The sequence below is a fragment of the Capsicum annuum genome, chromosome 10, assembly GCF_002878395.1.
Source record: "Capsicum annuum cultivar UCD-10X-F1 chromosome 10, UCD10Xv1.1, whole genome shotgun sequence".
Taxonomy (NCBI): domain Eukaryota; kingdom Viridiplantae; phylum Streptophyta; class Magnoliopsida; order Solanales; family Solanaceae; genus Capsicum; species Capsicum annuum.
In genome coordinates this window covers 87,551,257-87,568,556 of record NC_061120.1, presented here as the reverse complement: position 1 = coordinate 87,568,556, position 17,300 = coordinate 87,551,257, and the positions used below count along the sequence as shown (strand labels likewise).

The 17,300-nt window shown below is 34.8% G+C and overlaps 1 protein-coding gene across 2 annotated transcripts; it reads right to left on the bottom strand.

Moving 5' to 3' along the window:
* Window positions 1-3,109: 3,109 nt before the first annotated feature.
* On the bottom strand, window positions 3,110-16,378 carry LOC107845654 (jasmonate-induced oxygenase 4). Of its 2 annotated transcripts, XM_047398049.1 has the most exons (4): window positions 15,673-16,362; window positions 7,946-8,267; window positions 5,051-5,285; window positions 3,110-3,177 (listed from the first exon to the last, which is right to left on the bottom strand). In XM_047398049.1, the coding sequence occupies exons 1-3, from the start codon at window positions 16,131-16,133 to the stop codon at window positions 5,061-5,063; spliced, it is 1,008 nt and encodes a 335-aa protein (XP_047254005.1). In that variant the 5' UTR covers window positions 16,134-16,362; the 3' UTR covers window positions 3,110-3,177; window positions 5,051-5,060. The 2 variants fall into 2 exon arrangements, with proteins under 2 accessions (XP_047254005.1, XP_016545570.1); XM_016690084.2 differs by lacking the exon at window positions 3,110-3,177 and having other exon boundaries at window positions 4,797-5,285; window positions 15,673-16,378.
* Window positions 16,379-17,300: the final 922 nt, after the last annotated feature.

Below are 17,300 nucleotides of genomic sequence, written 5' to 3'. Positions count from 1 at the left end.
TAGGCCTTAGGTTTAGTAATTGTAAAAAACGTGTGAAAACTTAAAATGTAAAGATTGTAAAGTTTAGTTCTATATATATCAGAAGCAGAAGGCTTTGCAAAGGCAAGCCTTCATGCGTTGAAGCAAATCTCTCTCTCCATTCCACAAAAAAAAAAATATTACTCAGTTAATTAGATAAACATACTCCAATGGAAAAAGCTATGGAACAACAAAACTCAGAAACATCAAAGCTACCGGAACAGGTATATCTATTTATAATTATGAATAGCTAATTTCATAATTCCCAACAATCATGATATGATAAAATAAATTCATATTAGTTACTTTATAGTAGAATTATTCGAAGAATAATATGTTAAGAAGTTTATTAACAAAGAGGAAACGGAGAAATATCCCTAAGGACTATGCCATCCTAAAGGTGAAACCAATGAGGCAAGAAGCCGTGGCGGGGAGTAACCAGAGTAGAGGCGCTGTTTAAGGGAAAAAGTATCCGGATTACCATGTTAATAGTGACAGAAGAACATATTATTTAAGAATAATCTAGTATATAGTAAGCTAAGATGACTATATTTTATGTACATGGTTGAAGGGAATATTTTGAAAAAAGCAATTTTATGAAAATGAATGATAATATATCTGATGTGATGGTAGATAAATTCAAAATACTTATTTTGTATGCACTTAGAAATATAAAAGTAGCAGATATAAGAAAAATCATATTAGAAAAAGCTTTTGGTAAATATTAGATGTCTAGAATAAATTATATACCACAACTACCTAACTACTCTTATAAGTACTTACGATGATAAGTTACGTAAAATTTTTGGAAAAAGATATAAAAAACACTCAGTTACTAGAAAAACCGATAAAAATAAATATAAATAAATACATGGAAAATAAAGATATAAAATTTCTTAATAAAAATATGCAAAAACTACGAAAACTAAAACAAACAGCTACAAAACAATTTTAAAAATAGATCATTTAGATTATCTTAAAGTTTTAATATTATATATACTTAAAAACATAGAAATTATAGATATTAAGAAAATAATATTAGAAAAAGTAATAGACTATGAAATTGAAACTATAAATTATCTAGAACAGTTATACGAAGAAATTTACCCAGAAGGATATTATTCAGATTAAAAAAAATGTTAGAATATATTAGACAAACTAGAGAAAATCAAGAAAATCTAAATAATGAAATTAATTATAGAAACCGAATTAGACAAATAATGAAAGACCTAAAAGAAAAACTAATATGGATAGAAAAAACCTTAGAAAATTTAGATAAAAGTACATGTGATAGTTTATATAATTTAAAAAACTCACTACGAGAAGAACAACACAAAATAATAAATAACATTGAAAATCTAGAATTAGATATATATTATAGCACAGATAGGATAAATTATTATACAAGAATTTGTAACTCTGTAATTACAACAGGATAAAATAATTAATGAATATATCTTACGAAATAAGTAAAGATATTAAAACAAAATATCCACGCACTAATAAAAATAGATTCACTAGAAACCTACCAAATCTATTTAATCTATTAAATCCGCACACCCCCCTCCAAATGGTAAACTACTATCTCTCAAAGTAATATTATGTGGATATTCAGTGGTTCAATTTGTAAGTCACTAGTCACAATAACTTATCTGAAAGTTTCCTTCACATAAAATGTGAGCATAAAGAAGAATGAAGAATTGGAGACAACTTATTAAAAATTTAACTCCATAAAATAATTAACTATAACATACTTCCACAAGAAAAAAAAGAAAGAAGAGAAACAAACCTAAATCAAAACTTGAAGAGTGAGGAGAATGAGAAAAGTAAGATGAAAGTAAGATGAGGAAATAATGAGAACTCTCTGAAAACTTGGAAAGTAAAATGTAGTGAAGCAATTGAAGAGTTATAGGTTTTTATATTAATATTAGGTTTTGTATTAATCTGTTACTAATGGATAAATATTAGGGAAAAGGACAGCAATAGCACCTAAAACTAAAATAATATCATAAAAATAACACTCAAAATTAAATACCCTATAAATAGCCACAAATTAATTTCACTAGCTAACCTTCACTATCATACGCTTAAACATAATCGAAAATGTCGTTAAAGTAACTTTCTCTTTCTTTCTTTCCTTTTCATTCACAATTTCCTTTCCATTCAAACTCCCACACCTCCATTCTTTTACCTTTTTCGATACTTCAATTAATCTTTCTATTCCATAAACTTTGTATAAAATCTCCAAAAATCTGCATTCAATTAGCTTCCTATAATTTTTTTCCATTGTAAATTTGCTCAAAATTGATACAAAATAATGGCTTCAACTTCAGTTTTAGTTTCAATAATGATAAAATACGGAAGTCAGTGGATATCTGATGTTGAATTTAAGTGTATCAATGTGGTATAAAAGAGTATCAACTGAGTATAGGGATTGCATGTGCATGCAAAGAATTCCCTCTCCCTTTTTTAAAAAGTATATCAATGTAGTATAAAAGTGTATCAATGTGACATAAAAATGTATTAAATGGGTACTAAGACTGTATATGCATCCATAGGCTCCCCTTATCTTTTTTTTAAAAAAGTGTATCAATGTGGTATAAAAGTGTATCAAACTGGTATAAAAGAGTATAAATTGGGTATAGAGACTGTATGTGCATGCAAAGGTTCCCCTTCTCTCTTTTAAAAAATGTGTATCAATCTGGTATAAAAGAATATCTATTGGCATATTCTTTTTTTTTACTTTACATGCATCAAAACATCTCCGACTCACCGTGATTGAGTCGGCCTCTAAGAAGAACATCTCCGACTCACCGTAATTGAATCAGCCTCTGAGAAGAACATGGACCAAGACATGGCTTTTCTCTTACCTTGAGACCTCATTATTTTATTTTTTTCTTCTTAAAGTTTAAAGAACTATGACATTGCTTCAAGTACAAACCTGTATGTAATGATTCTGTAAAATAATCATCATTAGCAACAAATTTGAGGTCAAAATTGACCGCTTTACCCGTTAATTTTAACTTTCCTTTATTTTCTATTTTTTGCTTCATGTTCATAGTTTTCAATGCTCCAATGCAAGAAACAACAAATCAATTTTTGATATTGATCATAAAATACAGTAGATTGATCGATGCATAATAGAGGAGAAAAAAAGAATATTTGAGAAAGTATATTTAGAAAAAAAAAAGTGATTTAAGAGTAACAACTATAAAGAGCATTTAATTTCCTTAATTGTGTAAGGAGAGTGGTTTTGGGCTAAGTGGCTAAAAAAAGAAAATAAATTGGGCCGACTGGCTCCAATTGTCCATATTTTCATAGTGTGGGTCATTTCTTTTTAAAATGGTCAATTCATGTTCTTTTCCCTAAATATTATAACTAAATGCCCAAAAATATATATCTGTTTTCTGAATATAAAAAAGTTATAAAAGTAATTAGAAAGTAGATTATAAGTAATATTTTTTTACGTATAAAAAATTAAAATTATATATGTATTATGTCGGTTCAGTTTAGGTTCGGTTTGATTATATTTTTGCTAATACCAAACCAAACCAAGAATGATCGGTGTTTTTTTTAACACCAAACCAATCAAACCAAATCATAAGTCGATTTTTTTCCTCGATTTGATTTGATTCATCGATTCGGTTTGACTTAACGGTTCGATTTGTACACCCTACTGGTGGATATCCTAATCTTCAAAATCAACTTTCAAGTCTTTTAAACCTCCAAGCTTCTGGATTCTTCTTCCCAACTCTAAATGAAAAACTTGTTCGTGAATATTTTTGACATCTTTTTTTTAGTATAAATAACATAAATAACAACCTTTTAAAAGTAATTACACTGTCATCCACTTTTTTAATTACTTTATACATAACATAGCTAGGGGCATGCAAAAACCGAACCGACCGATAAATCGAACCGATAAAATGTTATTGGGTTATTGGTATTGGGTTAACGATTTTCTATTGATTTTATAAAAAAAATTATTGGGTAAACGGTTCGGTATCGATTTTAGTTTATTGGGTTATCGGTTTAACCGATAACCCAATAAGAATACACTAAGTTATTGTTTTATCCCTATTTATTTTATATATTTAAATCTCTCTATATATATATGTAATATATATATATATAGATATGTATGTATATAGATTATATGCACTACTAATTCATAATTCAGTAATTCACAAAGTATTAACCTATTCAGGACAACAAAGGCACAATATAAAGTTCGGCTATTATCGTAATAAAAAACTTGAAGCATTTATAGCTTCCAACAATTAGAATTCAATTTTTTTCCTAACTAACATTCTGTTCAAGTTTGAAGATTCTTATAAACTAAAATGCATTGCGTAGGTTTTGGCGGTAATTAAGATTTCATTTTTTTATGTTAGTTATAACTATTTCTTTTTATGTTAGTTATTACTATTTCTATTTTATAAGTATTTTCTTATTGATTAAATCGAAAACCGAACCGTTAAGGATCAAAAACGGATAAATTGAAACCGATAAGAAAATATCTTATTGGTTGGTTATTGGTTTTACATATTTAAAAATCGAAAACCAATAAACCGAACCAATAACACGTAAAATCGAACCGACCGATGCACACCCCTAAAACATAGCCGACATATACATAACATTCTATGTATATGTAGGATTTTTATAATATGTTTAGGGAGTTGAGATTTTTTGTAATATTGAAAACATAAGTTGTGTATTTGTGTAATTTTTAGTTTTTTTTTTTTTTTAAAAAAAGAACAAATGTTGTGTCAAGGTGAGAGTTGAACTAGAACCCATTGTTTAGCCCATCTTGACACAATCCATCTTAACCCAAGTAGACTTTGGCGGAATTTTTGGAAGTGGCAAATGACCATTTATTGATTCAGTCCAGCTTGACTCAAACCGCCCATTTGCCGCTCCTAACAACTGTACACTATTATTCATCAAACTCTGCATGGACCACAAATGTTGGTCAAAGTAACACAATGAGCACTCATCCTAAGTTGAATGAATAACCGCAGAAAAAGAAGTTAAAACAATTAAATTAGAAGTGCATCAAGATTCCTCTTCCCTTCTGGCCCTTTAGTGTACCATGACGAAACATAGTCGCCATAAATCACTGGGCGATATCTAGGTGGATGGAAGGCAGGGGATATTTGCCTGGCCTTGGCAGGATCATGAAATGTGGCAACTGATAGCCGGGATCTCTTAGCGTTTGTCAGTGCGCGATGTTGAGCACTTCTGTACTCGCCATTAGTTATAATCTGCAGGAAAATAGCATTAGGAAATTTCCATTCAAGGCATTCAAAATGGTATTAACATGAAAATACATCTGTTCAAGATGGAAAAAACTGCAATACACCCCTCACCAAACAACATACCCAATATAGTCCCACAAGTGAGATTTCGGGACGGTAGAGTGTACACAGACCTTACCCTTGCCTCATTAACTCGAGACCATATATATTGATCAGCATATCCACATAAAAATGATGCTAGTCAATTACTGGGTTCTTTCCAAATTGATTGTAATCACTCTATGTAATGCCAGGCCAAAATAGCATCCTAATTCTGAATAAGATATCTCAAGAGAAATCTTTTTACATCAAAAGAATATAAAAGTTTAATCAAAAGACATACTCCGTAGGTCTCAGCTTTTCACTTCAACATCTAAAGAAACCAATATATCATGTCATCAACAGTTGGACTCACTTGTCACACAATAACCAATATCTGAAACTGTTTCCATAAATTGTTCTAAAAAAAATTTCTACATGCCAAAAATGTTTACAAATAAAAAACACATTTAACTTGAAATGGAAGAAACAGAATGTCATGACAAATTTATAGAACCCATAGGATAAGATCCTTCAATGTTCCTGCTTTAAAATGAGAAGAACAATGCCCAGGTAAAAACAGGAGAAGAATGAATGGAAAAGACCCTGTGAATGAGGGGAAAAGACCCTGTGATTTTCGAATTAAAAGAGGGAAGGATTGACTGGCCTTTTTTCTTATTCTTTTACAAATTTCATTTAAAAACGCTGATTAAAAGAGATGCAAGCTGAGTTATAAATACCTAAACTTCTAAAAATACAAAACACCCACGTCTCCAGACCCACCACACTTGTTTAAAACTCATCTTTTGCAAAAACTGTCGTTTCCAGACCTCATGTTCCATCTTCTCTTTTGATAATGCGATATACATCTTTCTTTCTTCCATTGCTAACTCCGATCACTTACTCCAACTTCTGTCAAGGCATTACTAAGGTAAATTTCTTTTTTCCTATTCCTAGTCATTTGTTAGAGAGTTTAGGGAGAATACGACTGAATTGAGTATTTTAAAAACTGTTGTGGGGTTTCAAAGAAGGTTTCTCAGATTGTGGGGATCTTTTAGAGAGGTTTCTATGGTTTGTATAGGGTTTCAAAGAGGTGCTGACACATCCAGTGTCATTGTGGGAACAAAATGCTGGACTTTGAGTAAAAGGTCAGTACAAAGACGGGTTGGGGAATCTAAACAAGATACACTGTCGCTATTGACTTGACACTGGTGCAGTGTTATAATGCGATTTACATCTTTCTTTCTTCCATTGCTAACTCCGATCAACAGCATTACTAACTCCGATCACTTACTCCAACTTCTGTCAAGGCATTACTAAGGTAAATTTCTTTTTTCCTATTCCTAGTCATTTGTTAGAGAGTTTAGGGAGAAAACGACTGAATTGAGTATTTTAAAAACTGTTGTAGGGTTTCAAAGAAGGTTTCTCAGATTGTGGGGATCTTTTAGAGAGGTTTCTATGGTTTGTATAGGGTTTCAAAGAGGTGCTGACACATCCAGTGTCATTGTGGGAACAAAATGCGGGACTTTGAGTAAAAGGTCAGTACAAAGAGGGGTTGGGGAATCTAAACAAGATACATCGCTATTGACTTGACACTGGTGCAGTGTTCCTGAGGGATCCTTCTATTCTTCTTCTTTAACCACTCAGTTCAGTCATGTTCTCTCTAAATGTTCTACCAGTTCAAAAGAATTACAAATTAAAAAACAGAAGGAATTTACCTTAGTAGTGCCTTGACATAATTTGTTGAAAGTGATTGAAGTTAATAATGTAGTCGATGAGTTCGCATGGTCAACGAAGATAAAAATCGCAACAACAAAAGAGAAGAATGAATGAAAGGCCTGGGAATAATAGTTTTTGCAAACCCCCCCCTCCAAACCCAAAAGAACATAATTAAAAGGAAAAAGTACCAAAAATATGCTAGCAGAAGCAATTAAAAAGAAAGAAGACTAAGGAATTGTAAATTTTCTAGCTTTTTTACCAAGGCCAAATTCAACAAATATGACTCCTTGGGATTAGAGAAACATTAGCACAGCTACTAACAGACATTTAGAGAATGTAGCTTGAAAAGTGGCATGGCCTTTATCCTAGAAGCATCAGATACCCACCCCTTTCCTCAGGATTCTGGTCCAGCTCACCATGGATTTCTCAATAGAAAAGTCAACTGGAATAGGGTTAACAGCTACAATAGACTACGTAGGTGAGAAAATCGAATTTTCCTTTACTAGTGATCCCTTAAGCATCGGGACCCATACATTTCGTCCAGATTCTGGTCCAGACCAAGAATTTCTCAATTTGAAAGTCTAACTGAATCAGGGTTAACCCCACAACCCTCTTGTCACACGGTTGGAGTGCGGCAGGGTGGGAGTGACCGAGACAGAAACTACAAAGTCAACAACAGCACACACATTAACAAATACACGATTGTTATTGAAAATAATCAGCTTCATATGTACAGTTTTTTCTTCATTGACCAATAACTAGAGTGAGTTTTTCAGTACGATAGAATTTTTTTTGAATATTTGAAGTAAAACATAGCAAAGATAGTGCAAGAAGCATGACTAATCAGTAATAATAGCAAGAAACAATACCTCAGTTTGGTCAGCTAAGATCACACAGATAGCATTTGACATTGGTTTAACAGTAACCCATTCTTCATTATTGAAAACCTCAAGACCTCCCACATCATCTTGGATGAGAAGAGTAATGGCACCCATGTCAGAATGTGATTGCAGTCCAAGAGTAAGCTCCGGTTGAGGGCAGGGTGGATAGTAACTAATAGTGATATTTTGGTAAAAATCCCCAACAATATTTTCTATACACTGACATGTCAAGCCTAGACTCTCCGAAACTAAACCAAGAAGTTCCTGAGCAAGGGATTTCATGTGATCGCTATATTCTGCTACAACTTTCCTGCAACAACTTGACATTGTCAGTGATCAACTTTAAGTGCTAATTGGAATAAAGATGAATAATAAAACTCGTGAACTCAATGCAGAAGTATACAAGTACATAACCGATATGCGTGTGCAAGTATCCACTTTAGATATGTGTAGTTTTTCTCTTACTAGTTTTTAGTGTATTTTGGAGAATCCACAAATCATACTCATACCAAAGTCGCAAAAAGAGGACTCGACTGTTTTTACCTTTGTATTTCTTTTCGTTTTGCTTGTTTTCTTCTCTCATTTAGACTTCTAAGTTGATGTGGCTGTAATTCTGGCTCAAGAATTAACTGCAGCATGTACCTTTAGGGGCCATTTATTACAAATTTGAGCTTGGCATTGCTCTACTATGAGCGCACACACACACACACAATATTAATATATATATATACATATATTATATTATATACACACTTATACATAGACATGCTTAACAAAGCACTAGGAGCATACATGCACATTTAGACAGAGCAAATCCCTCGTAGAAAAAGAAAACAGCAGTATGCACTACACTATGTCAACAAAAAAAAAATGAATATTCTAGAAAAGCAGTCTTTAAAACATAAAATGACCAGTACAGTTTCTTAACAGAAACACTAAGGAGGTGGTAAAAGGACTCAAGTTTATCCCTACTAATCAAAAAAGCAAAACTGAAACCTCCAAAATTTGCACTTGCATTTCCTTAGTATTCTATGCTAAATCCTAAAGACTACAGAAAGTAAAAGCCATCATGAGCTACTTGATGAAGTAAAGCAATCATCGACCAAAATTTACAAGTATCCTTTTATAGCAAAAGTGGCTAGGTCGGCTTGCAAGCACCTTAACTATGCTATTCAGTACCTGCTACTTCCCACCATATCAAGTAGCGAAAACTGTCTACCAACGCATAGGTAGATGGGATTTGCACCCTTGTTTCTCATAGTTTTCACTCACTTGATTGACCATTAGGCCACAACTCAGTAAGAAAAAAAAAAGAACTATTATCCCTGGGTCCAATTCTGCTCAGTCAGCTCAATAAGAAACAATAATGTACCCCATTTTCATCCACCAACTGTGAATACCAAAAGGCTATCCTTGTTCAGAACCAATCAATAAATGAGTTCCAATCCAAATTAGTTGGGGTCATTTATATGAATCATATATATCCATTTGACTCTACTCAGGGAATCTCATTCCAAATCTAGCATGGTTGGCATATATTGAAAGTTTATTCCCAAAAATCAGAACGTTTCCAAAAATTTTGCTACTCCCTCCGTTTCATTTTACTTGGCCTCTATACCAAATATATATGTCTCATTTTACCTTTTCCATTTTAGCAAATCAATAGTGTCTTGTTACTTTTTTCCCAAATTACCCTCAGATAGAAGATTACGGAGAACAAATATTAAGTTAGAGGGTTAGATAGGTAGTTGAGGATTGTCTCGCTTAGTCTTTCATACTTCGTAGTGTTACTCTGAGAGTTTCTTGTTATTTTACTTTTGTTACTATTTACTACTTCTAGCTATTCAATTATAGTATTGTTTTGTGGTAGTGACAATTCCGTTTTTTAGTGTGCTTTGTCATGCTTTCTTTGGCACTTTATCTTTGCTTCTTCACTCCCATTGTTTCTTTTTTCAAACAGCTTTGTAATGCTTTTACTTGAGTTGAGATTCTAGCGGAAACAACCTCGGCAAGGTATATTGGTAACCTTATTTACACACTACCCTACCCAAACCCCACTTATGGGTTGTTACTGTACTATCCTTAATATTAAATAACTACATAAATTAGTAGTTATTTAGTAACAAATTGTATGGTTTTGTAGGATGGCCGATTTATTGTCATTCGACATGATTCTAGAAGCCCCTTGGCAACTCAAGACGCGGTGGAATGAGCTCACCGACCAAGAAAAAAGAGCAGTCCCAATGCATTTGGGTCACCTACCGTCTCTAATGAATTTGCATGGACATCGAACTATGATAGAAGCTTTCACCGCGTATTGGGATAATGATAGAATGGTCTTCAGATTCGGAACAACGGAATTGCCTCCAACCATAAAGGAAATACAAGATTTGATGGATTACGTCCTAAGTTTCTGTTATAGAAAGTTACATCCTGAAGCACACATCCTCATTTCGAAAAAACCCTCGGTTGATCAGATTGTTGAATACCTTGGCTTATACAAACCCGCATGTACGTGGACATCAAAGTCCTACATCCGTCTCAACGATTTGTACAATATCTCAAGAAGCTTTTCTGGATAACAAATTCGAATTTTCAAATTATCAGAATTGGGCGAAAGCCCGACCAATAGCCTTTTTGGAAACCATGGTATTTCCTCAGGGCCCGAGCCAAACCATCAACACTCGAATTATTATGATTGCCTATGCTTTATTCGAAGGGATTAAGAAAGGAGACGCAACCAACCATTTCCCGCTAGCACCAACCATCTTAGCCGACATTTATCGATCTTTGGGACGATGTGGGAATGGACACAGGTATTTCCAAGGGTGCAATCTTCATCAAATATGGATCGTGAGTTACCTCATGAAAAAGAACTTACCTCAAGACTTCCCTAGATTCGAAGGATATGACCAAATCGTCAAGTTTCCAAATAGACTCAAACGATCAACATTTAACGGAGAATAGACCAAGGGAGAACGGGCCCGCATTTTTTCAAAATTGAGAGATAACGACATTCAGTGGATGCTCTACCCCTTCTTCTCCAAAATTGTCATAATAGATTGCCGAGGAAAGCCCTTTTTACCATTTCCGGGAATTAGACCTTATGTTCCCCAAAGGGTAATAAGACAAGTTTGGAAAAACTCCGACTGAGCCTAAGGTCATGTCTCAATGATTACAAGGAGGATAGGATTTTGAACACAAACGATGTCTATCACTGCTGGAAAGTAAGCAAAAAAGACGTGCGTGAGAATCTCGCCGAAAATCGATACAATGCTGTATGTGAAGAATCATACAAAGAATGACTTAAAAGAGACTTGCAAGGAATAGCTGAACAAGCACCCCTGATAGGCTCGAAATCCAAAGTACATCTTCTACTCCAACAACTCCAAGAGAAGTTAGAACACGTGAAAGAAGAGTACCAAAGATAAAAAAAAACCATCGCCCACTTGAGCCAAGAGGTTGAAGAAATGAAAGAAAGGTTCTATGACATAATCTGCGGGATGGCAAGTTAGTATACAAGTTTCCCAAATTTGCCAGAACAAAGGCCAATTGAGGTTGAAACCAAATACAGTCTGAAGTTGTTTGAACTCCATGAAATTGTAGGAACGTTCAAGAGGCGTAGAACAGATGAAGGATCGACTTTGGGAGCACCATAGTCCCACCCCGAGACAGACTGCCTTTATTTTATTTTTCTTCTTTCCCTATAATACCCCTGCATGGGTTTGCTCTATTTACCCCTGCGTGGGATATCTTTATTATGTTTTTCTACTTTTCCTAAAATACCCTTGCGTGGGTTTGTTCTATTTATCCCTGTGTGGACCTATCTTTCTTTGCTTTCCCTAAAATACCCCTGCATAGGTTTACCCTATTTTCCCCTGCTGCGCAGATTTGCTACTTCCTCGACATCGGTTGGCTTTGTATTTCCTTTGGGAAACATTTTGATATTTGTGTGTGTGTTTTGGGGGTAACTAAATGTTTCGATACGACACATAAGTCTTTCAAAACATTAGGCCTATCCTTGGCTCAAAGGGTCACCCATTAAGACGCGTTTATTATCATGAGGTTGCTATAATTGCTTTTTTGTGTGCTTATGTGTGTCGTTTCGAACCAAAGGCGGATTGACCCATTCCTGTTCAAGCAAAGGTTGTAGAACCACATAGGCAGAAATATACATCCCCTACACAGAAGTTCAACCAAAATACTCCGAGTCTTCCAAAGTTTCCAAGGAAAAAAGTCCTTAATACCTCTCAAATTGTTTCCTAAAGAATCACTCTCATCCTTTCGGGAAGGTTTGATCGAAAAAATAGATATGAAAATGGATTTAATTAGAAGGATAGCATCAATTCATTCAGAGATCGATGAGCTCCATTCGCCATTTGGCGAAAGTAGCTTTGGCGAAAGACAAGGAGCTGGAGAGACACACTGCTGAAGCTGAAGCAATGATCGCGGAGATAGATCGAGCGCTGAAGGAAGCACGGCCCATTAGGAATTTCGCTGAAGAAATCAAACAGATAGTTTTGAAATTCGAAGCATCCCAAAATGAACCACTGAAAGCTCCCGCAGAGGAAGTGGAAAATAGCTAAAAGACTCAAGTATTTTGGTCGGACTTTTGTGTAGTGAATGTATATTTTGGCCTATGGGGGTTCGACAACCTTTGCTTAAACAAGAATGGATCAATCCGCCTTTGGTTCGAAACAACACACATAAGCACGCAAAAAAGCAATTGTGGAAACATTATGATAATAAGCATGTCCTAATGAGTGACCCTTTGAGCCAAGGGTAGGCCTTACATTTTGAAAGATGTATGTGCCGTATCGAAACATTTAGTCACCCCCAAAACAGAGATACATATATGAAAAAGTTTCCTAAAGGAAATACAAAGCCAACTGATAGTGGAAATTACATTAGCAAGGAAATAGAAAATAGGCCCACGTAGGGGCAAATAGAACAAACCCACGCAGGGATCTTTTAGAAAAATATAATAAAAATAGGCCCATGCAGGAGCGAAATAGAACAAACCCACGGAGGTTTTCTTAGGGAAACCAAAAAAAACAAGCCAACGATAGGCCCATGCAGGGGTAATTAAAGCAAACCTGCGCAGGGGTATTTTAGGAAAAACAAAAAAAACTAATGACATCCTGTCTTGGGGTGGGGCTATAGTGCACTCGAAGTTGACCCTATATCTGTTCTACGCCCTTGAATGTTCCTACAACTTCATGAAGTTCAAACAACTTCACACTGTACTTGGTTTCGACCAAGATTGACCTCTGTTCAGGTGAAAAATTTGGGAAACTCATATATTCACTAACCATCCCGCGAATTACGCTATATAACCTCCTCTCATTTTCCAACCTCTTGGCTCAAGTTGGCGATGGTTTATTGATCTTTGGCACGCTCCCCTTTTGCTTGTTCAAACTCCTCTTGGAATTGTTGGAATTTTGGACTTCAAGCCTGTTGGGGGTGCTTGTTCAGCTATTCCTTGCAAGTTTCTTTTAAGCCATTTTTTGTATCCTTCCTCGTATCCAACATTGTGACGATTTTTGGCGAGATTCTCATGCACGCCTTCCTTTTCGCTTACTTTCCAGTAGTGACGAACATCATTCAAGTCTAAAATCCTATCTTTCTTTTAACTTGTGACACATGCACTCATGTTACCAACCTTAGGTTCAGTTTGAATTCTTCCAAACTGTTTCATTATCCTTTGGCGAACATAAGATTGGATTCCTCGAATTCCCAAAAGTGGTAAAAAGGTTTTCCTCACCAATCTATTATGACAGTTTTAAAGAAAAAGGGGTAAAGCATCACTAGATATCGTTATCTCTCAACTCCAAAAAGATGCGGACCCATTCTTCCTTGGTCTATTCTCCGTTAAACTTTGATCCGAGTCTATTTGAGAACTCGGCGATTTGGTCATATCCTTCGAATATTGGAAGTCTTGAGGTGAGTTCTTTTTTCATGAGGTGACTCAAGATCCACCTTTCAAAAAAAAAAATTGCACCCTTGGAAATAAGGGTGTGCATTCCTACATCATCCCAAAGACCGATAAATGTCTGCTAAGATGACTAGTGCTAGCAAAAAATGGTTGATTGCATCTCTTTTCTTAATTCCGTTTAATAGAGCATGGGCAACCATAATAATTCGAGTGTTGATGATTTGACTCGGATCTTGAGGAAATGCTATGTTTCCAAAAAAGGCAATGACAAATGTTAATGTTCGAGCCTTTTCCCAATTCTGATAAGAGGAAAATTCGAACTTGTTATCCCTTTTTGTAGTACTATAGAGATAGTACAAGTTGCTATAGTACTACACACTTGTAATGGTTACCGGTAAAGTTGTTGTCATGTGACTAAGAGGTCACGGGTTCAAGCCTTGAAATAGTCTCTACCAAAAATGCAAGGTAAGGCTACTACAATACACCCTTGTGGTGGGACCCTTCCTCGGACACTGCGCATAGCGTGAGCTTTAGTGCACTGAGCTGCCTTTTTATAGCGATTGCACAAGTCGTTGAGGCGAATGTAGGACTTTGATATCCACGTACATGCGGGCTTGTATAAACCAAGGTATTCAACAATCTGATCAACCGAGGGTTTGTTCGAAATGAGGATGTGTGCTTCAAAAAGTAACTTTCTATAACGAAATCTTAGGATGCTATCTACCGAATCACGTATATCCTCTACGATTGGAGTCAATTCCGTTGTTCTGAATTTGAAGACCATTTTATCATTATTCCAATACCCGTTGAGAGCTTCTATCATAGTGCGATGTCCTTGCAAATTCATTAGAAACGGTAGGTGAGCCAAATGCATTGACACCTCTTTTATCTAGGTTGGTGAACTTATTCACCCACATTTTAAGTTGCAAAGGGGCTTCTAGAACCATGTCAAACGACAATAAACCGGTCATCCTACAAAACCATACAATTTGTTAATCACTCCGATTCGGGAGCAACAACATATTTTTTCTAGGTATATACGCCTTTCAAAATGCAACACATAAGGTATGATCGTCTTTTCGGAGCTGCGGTCCTTCAGACTCAAGGTGGTCTTGCTAAATGGTCGGCAACCCTAGGGCACCAGGTCTCTTAGGTTAGCATGCTTAGAACAAGGGAATTATTTAGCTCTATCCTAGTTGTACTAGAGTTGGCTTTTGAAAAGAGACTGGGAATTCGGGCGGATTACGACAGGCTAAGACGATAACAAGTGTCGGACAACCCCTAACCGACAATTTATTTTATTGTCTCGAGAAATTTCGTTTTTTGGTAAAAAAAAACGATTGCAAAAAATGCATAATCGCTGGTCCTAATGCAATCTATTTTTTGTCGTTTGACGGAATGCGTATGTCATGAAATGCAACAATTATAGTTATAAGAATTTAAGCAAGTAACTAACTAATTATTACAAATTTCAAATAGTGAGTCAATAGTGTTAGTTCAAATATTTGGTTAGAACCTAGTTGAATTTCCAACAGAGTCGGTGTTTTTATTTTGCGGAGAAAATGACTTTCTATTTTTTCAAATTCAAACACTTAGGAAAAGTTTAAAATTCGATTTTGGAAGTCGCCACTTAACTTATTTTTAGAAAAAAATCAAAACCTTTTGAGCATAGCAAACTACACTCCACTTAAAACTTTCTTAAACGGATGTGTCAGGCCGACACGGCCAAGTAATATGAAACGAAGTTAATAGTTATATTAGAAGAAGAAGTGAGCAAAACCTGTAATCAGCAGGAGATTCAGGCCAATGAGAAGGATCACGACGAGACAACGGAAGAGTATGATGATCAAAATAATCTCTCCAATCCAACACCGTCTCATTCGACTCAACTAACATTCGACTTCCATAACCTTCAGAAGCAGGAGAACTCGAATCACATGAATACCTAAGCTTCTCTTCCATTTCACAACCTTCAAAAAAATTCCTACCAACTCTCCTCATATCATCAAGCAAACAAATCGGTACCTTATGATTTATTACTTGAAATGCTCCCCATTCTTTGCACGCTTTCTTCATTTTTTCTAGAAGGTTCGAACGTGAACTCAGATCGATTACTGGTACTTCTGCCTCCTTTACGTTAGCGTTAGGGTTTTGTGGTCTGGTATCCGGCGGTTGTATGTATTGTGATGGTACTGTTATTTCGCCTTTTTCAGCTAATAATTGTACTCTTTGAGCTTCCATAATTTTTTATTTACAATATGTAAATGCTAAGAATGATTGGAGTATTCAAATTCGGTGGTTGAAGAAAGAGGGTCACCGGAAACGGCCGTGCGCGGCAGAGAAATTTGAGATTTGAGTGATTGATAAACTGACGGCAACAGACGTGAGAAACTGAAATTAATTCAGCTCCATTATTTTGTTTTGGCATAAGAACCTTTTTAAATTTGTGGTCAAATTATTGCTAACACCTTTTACCTGTTGTCAGTACACCAATAAGCTCCTTTAGCTATATAAAAGAGAATAAAAAAATATTTTAATACTCACTCCGTTTTGAAATAAGTGAATTATTAAAATATTTATTGGTGTTTCAAATAAGTGATTTATTGAATTTTTTTCCAAATTTACCCTTATGATTTGACAACCAGTTAACTTTTGAAAAGAATTATAAGGTCAGTTTTTTCTTCTTTTTTTGGGTAAAAATAAAAAGTTGTGTTAAATTTATGTCTTTAATATTTTTTCCTCAATTCATTTATTATGAAATGAAGGAAGTACTATCTAACAAAATAAATAAATACACTCAAAATAACATGTGTCGGAGTTAAAATTTAAGCCGCCAAATGATAAAAAGATGTATAAATAATTATTATGCCTTTAATGAATCCTTTTTACGAATCAAAAATCTATTTTATTCTCTTTTTAATTTCTCCAACAATTTTGTTTTTCACTATTTTCAGCTCATTGCTAAATAAAAATGACATCTAATTTCTTTTGATATTGTGTAAAAAAGCAATTTTAACGACTTCTTGATCAGTAAATAATTCAGATCGTTGATTTGTTGGATGTGAAGATGGTCGGGTAAGGTTGCATTTTAGATGATTTTTTCTTTGTTTAAACGCTACTAGTACTCACGATTTTATTTTTTTATTAATCAGGCATTGCATTAAAATAACATTAGATGTTTACCCCTACTGCAATCAGTCGGGGTTTAATACAAACAAACTTTGAGTCCCTAATTGGGAATGATCACTACAAGTTTTAACTGATCTAGCAAAATAAGTTTCTGTTATGTCTGCCTACACAACTTTGTGTGCACACATCGATGGAACTTCAAAAAATGTTCTTCCTTGTTGAATATGCCCCACACTTAGCCAGTGCATCAACAACTTCATTTTGCTCCCTACAACAATG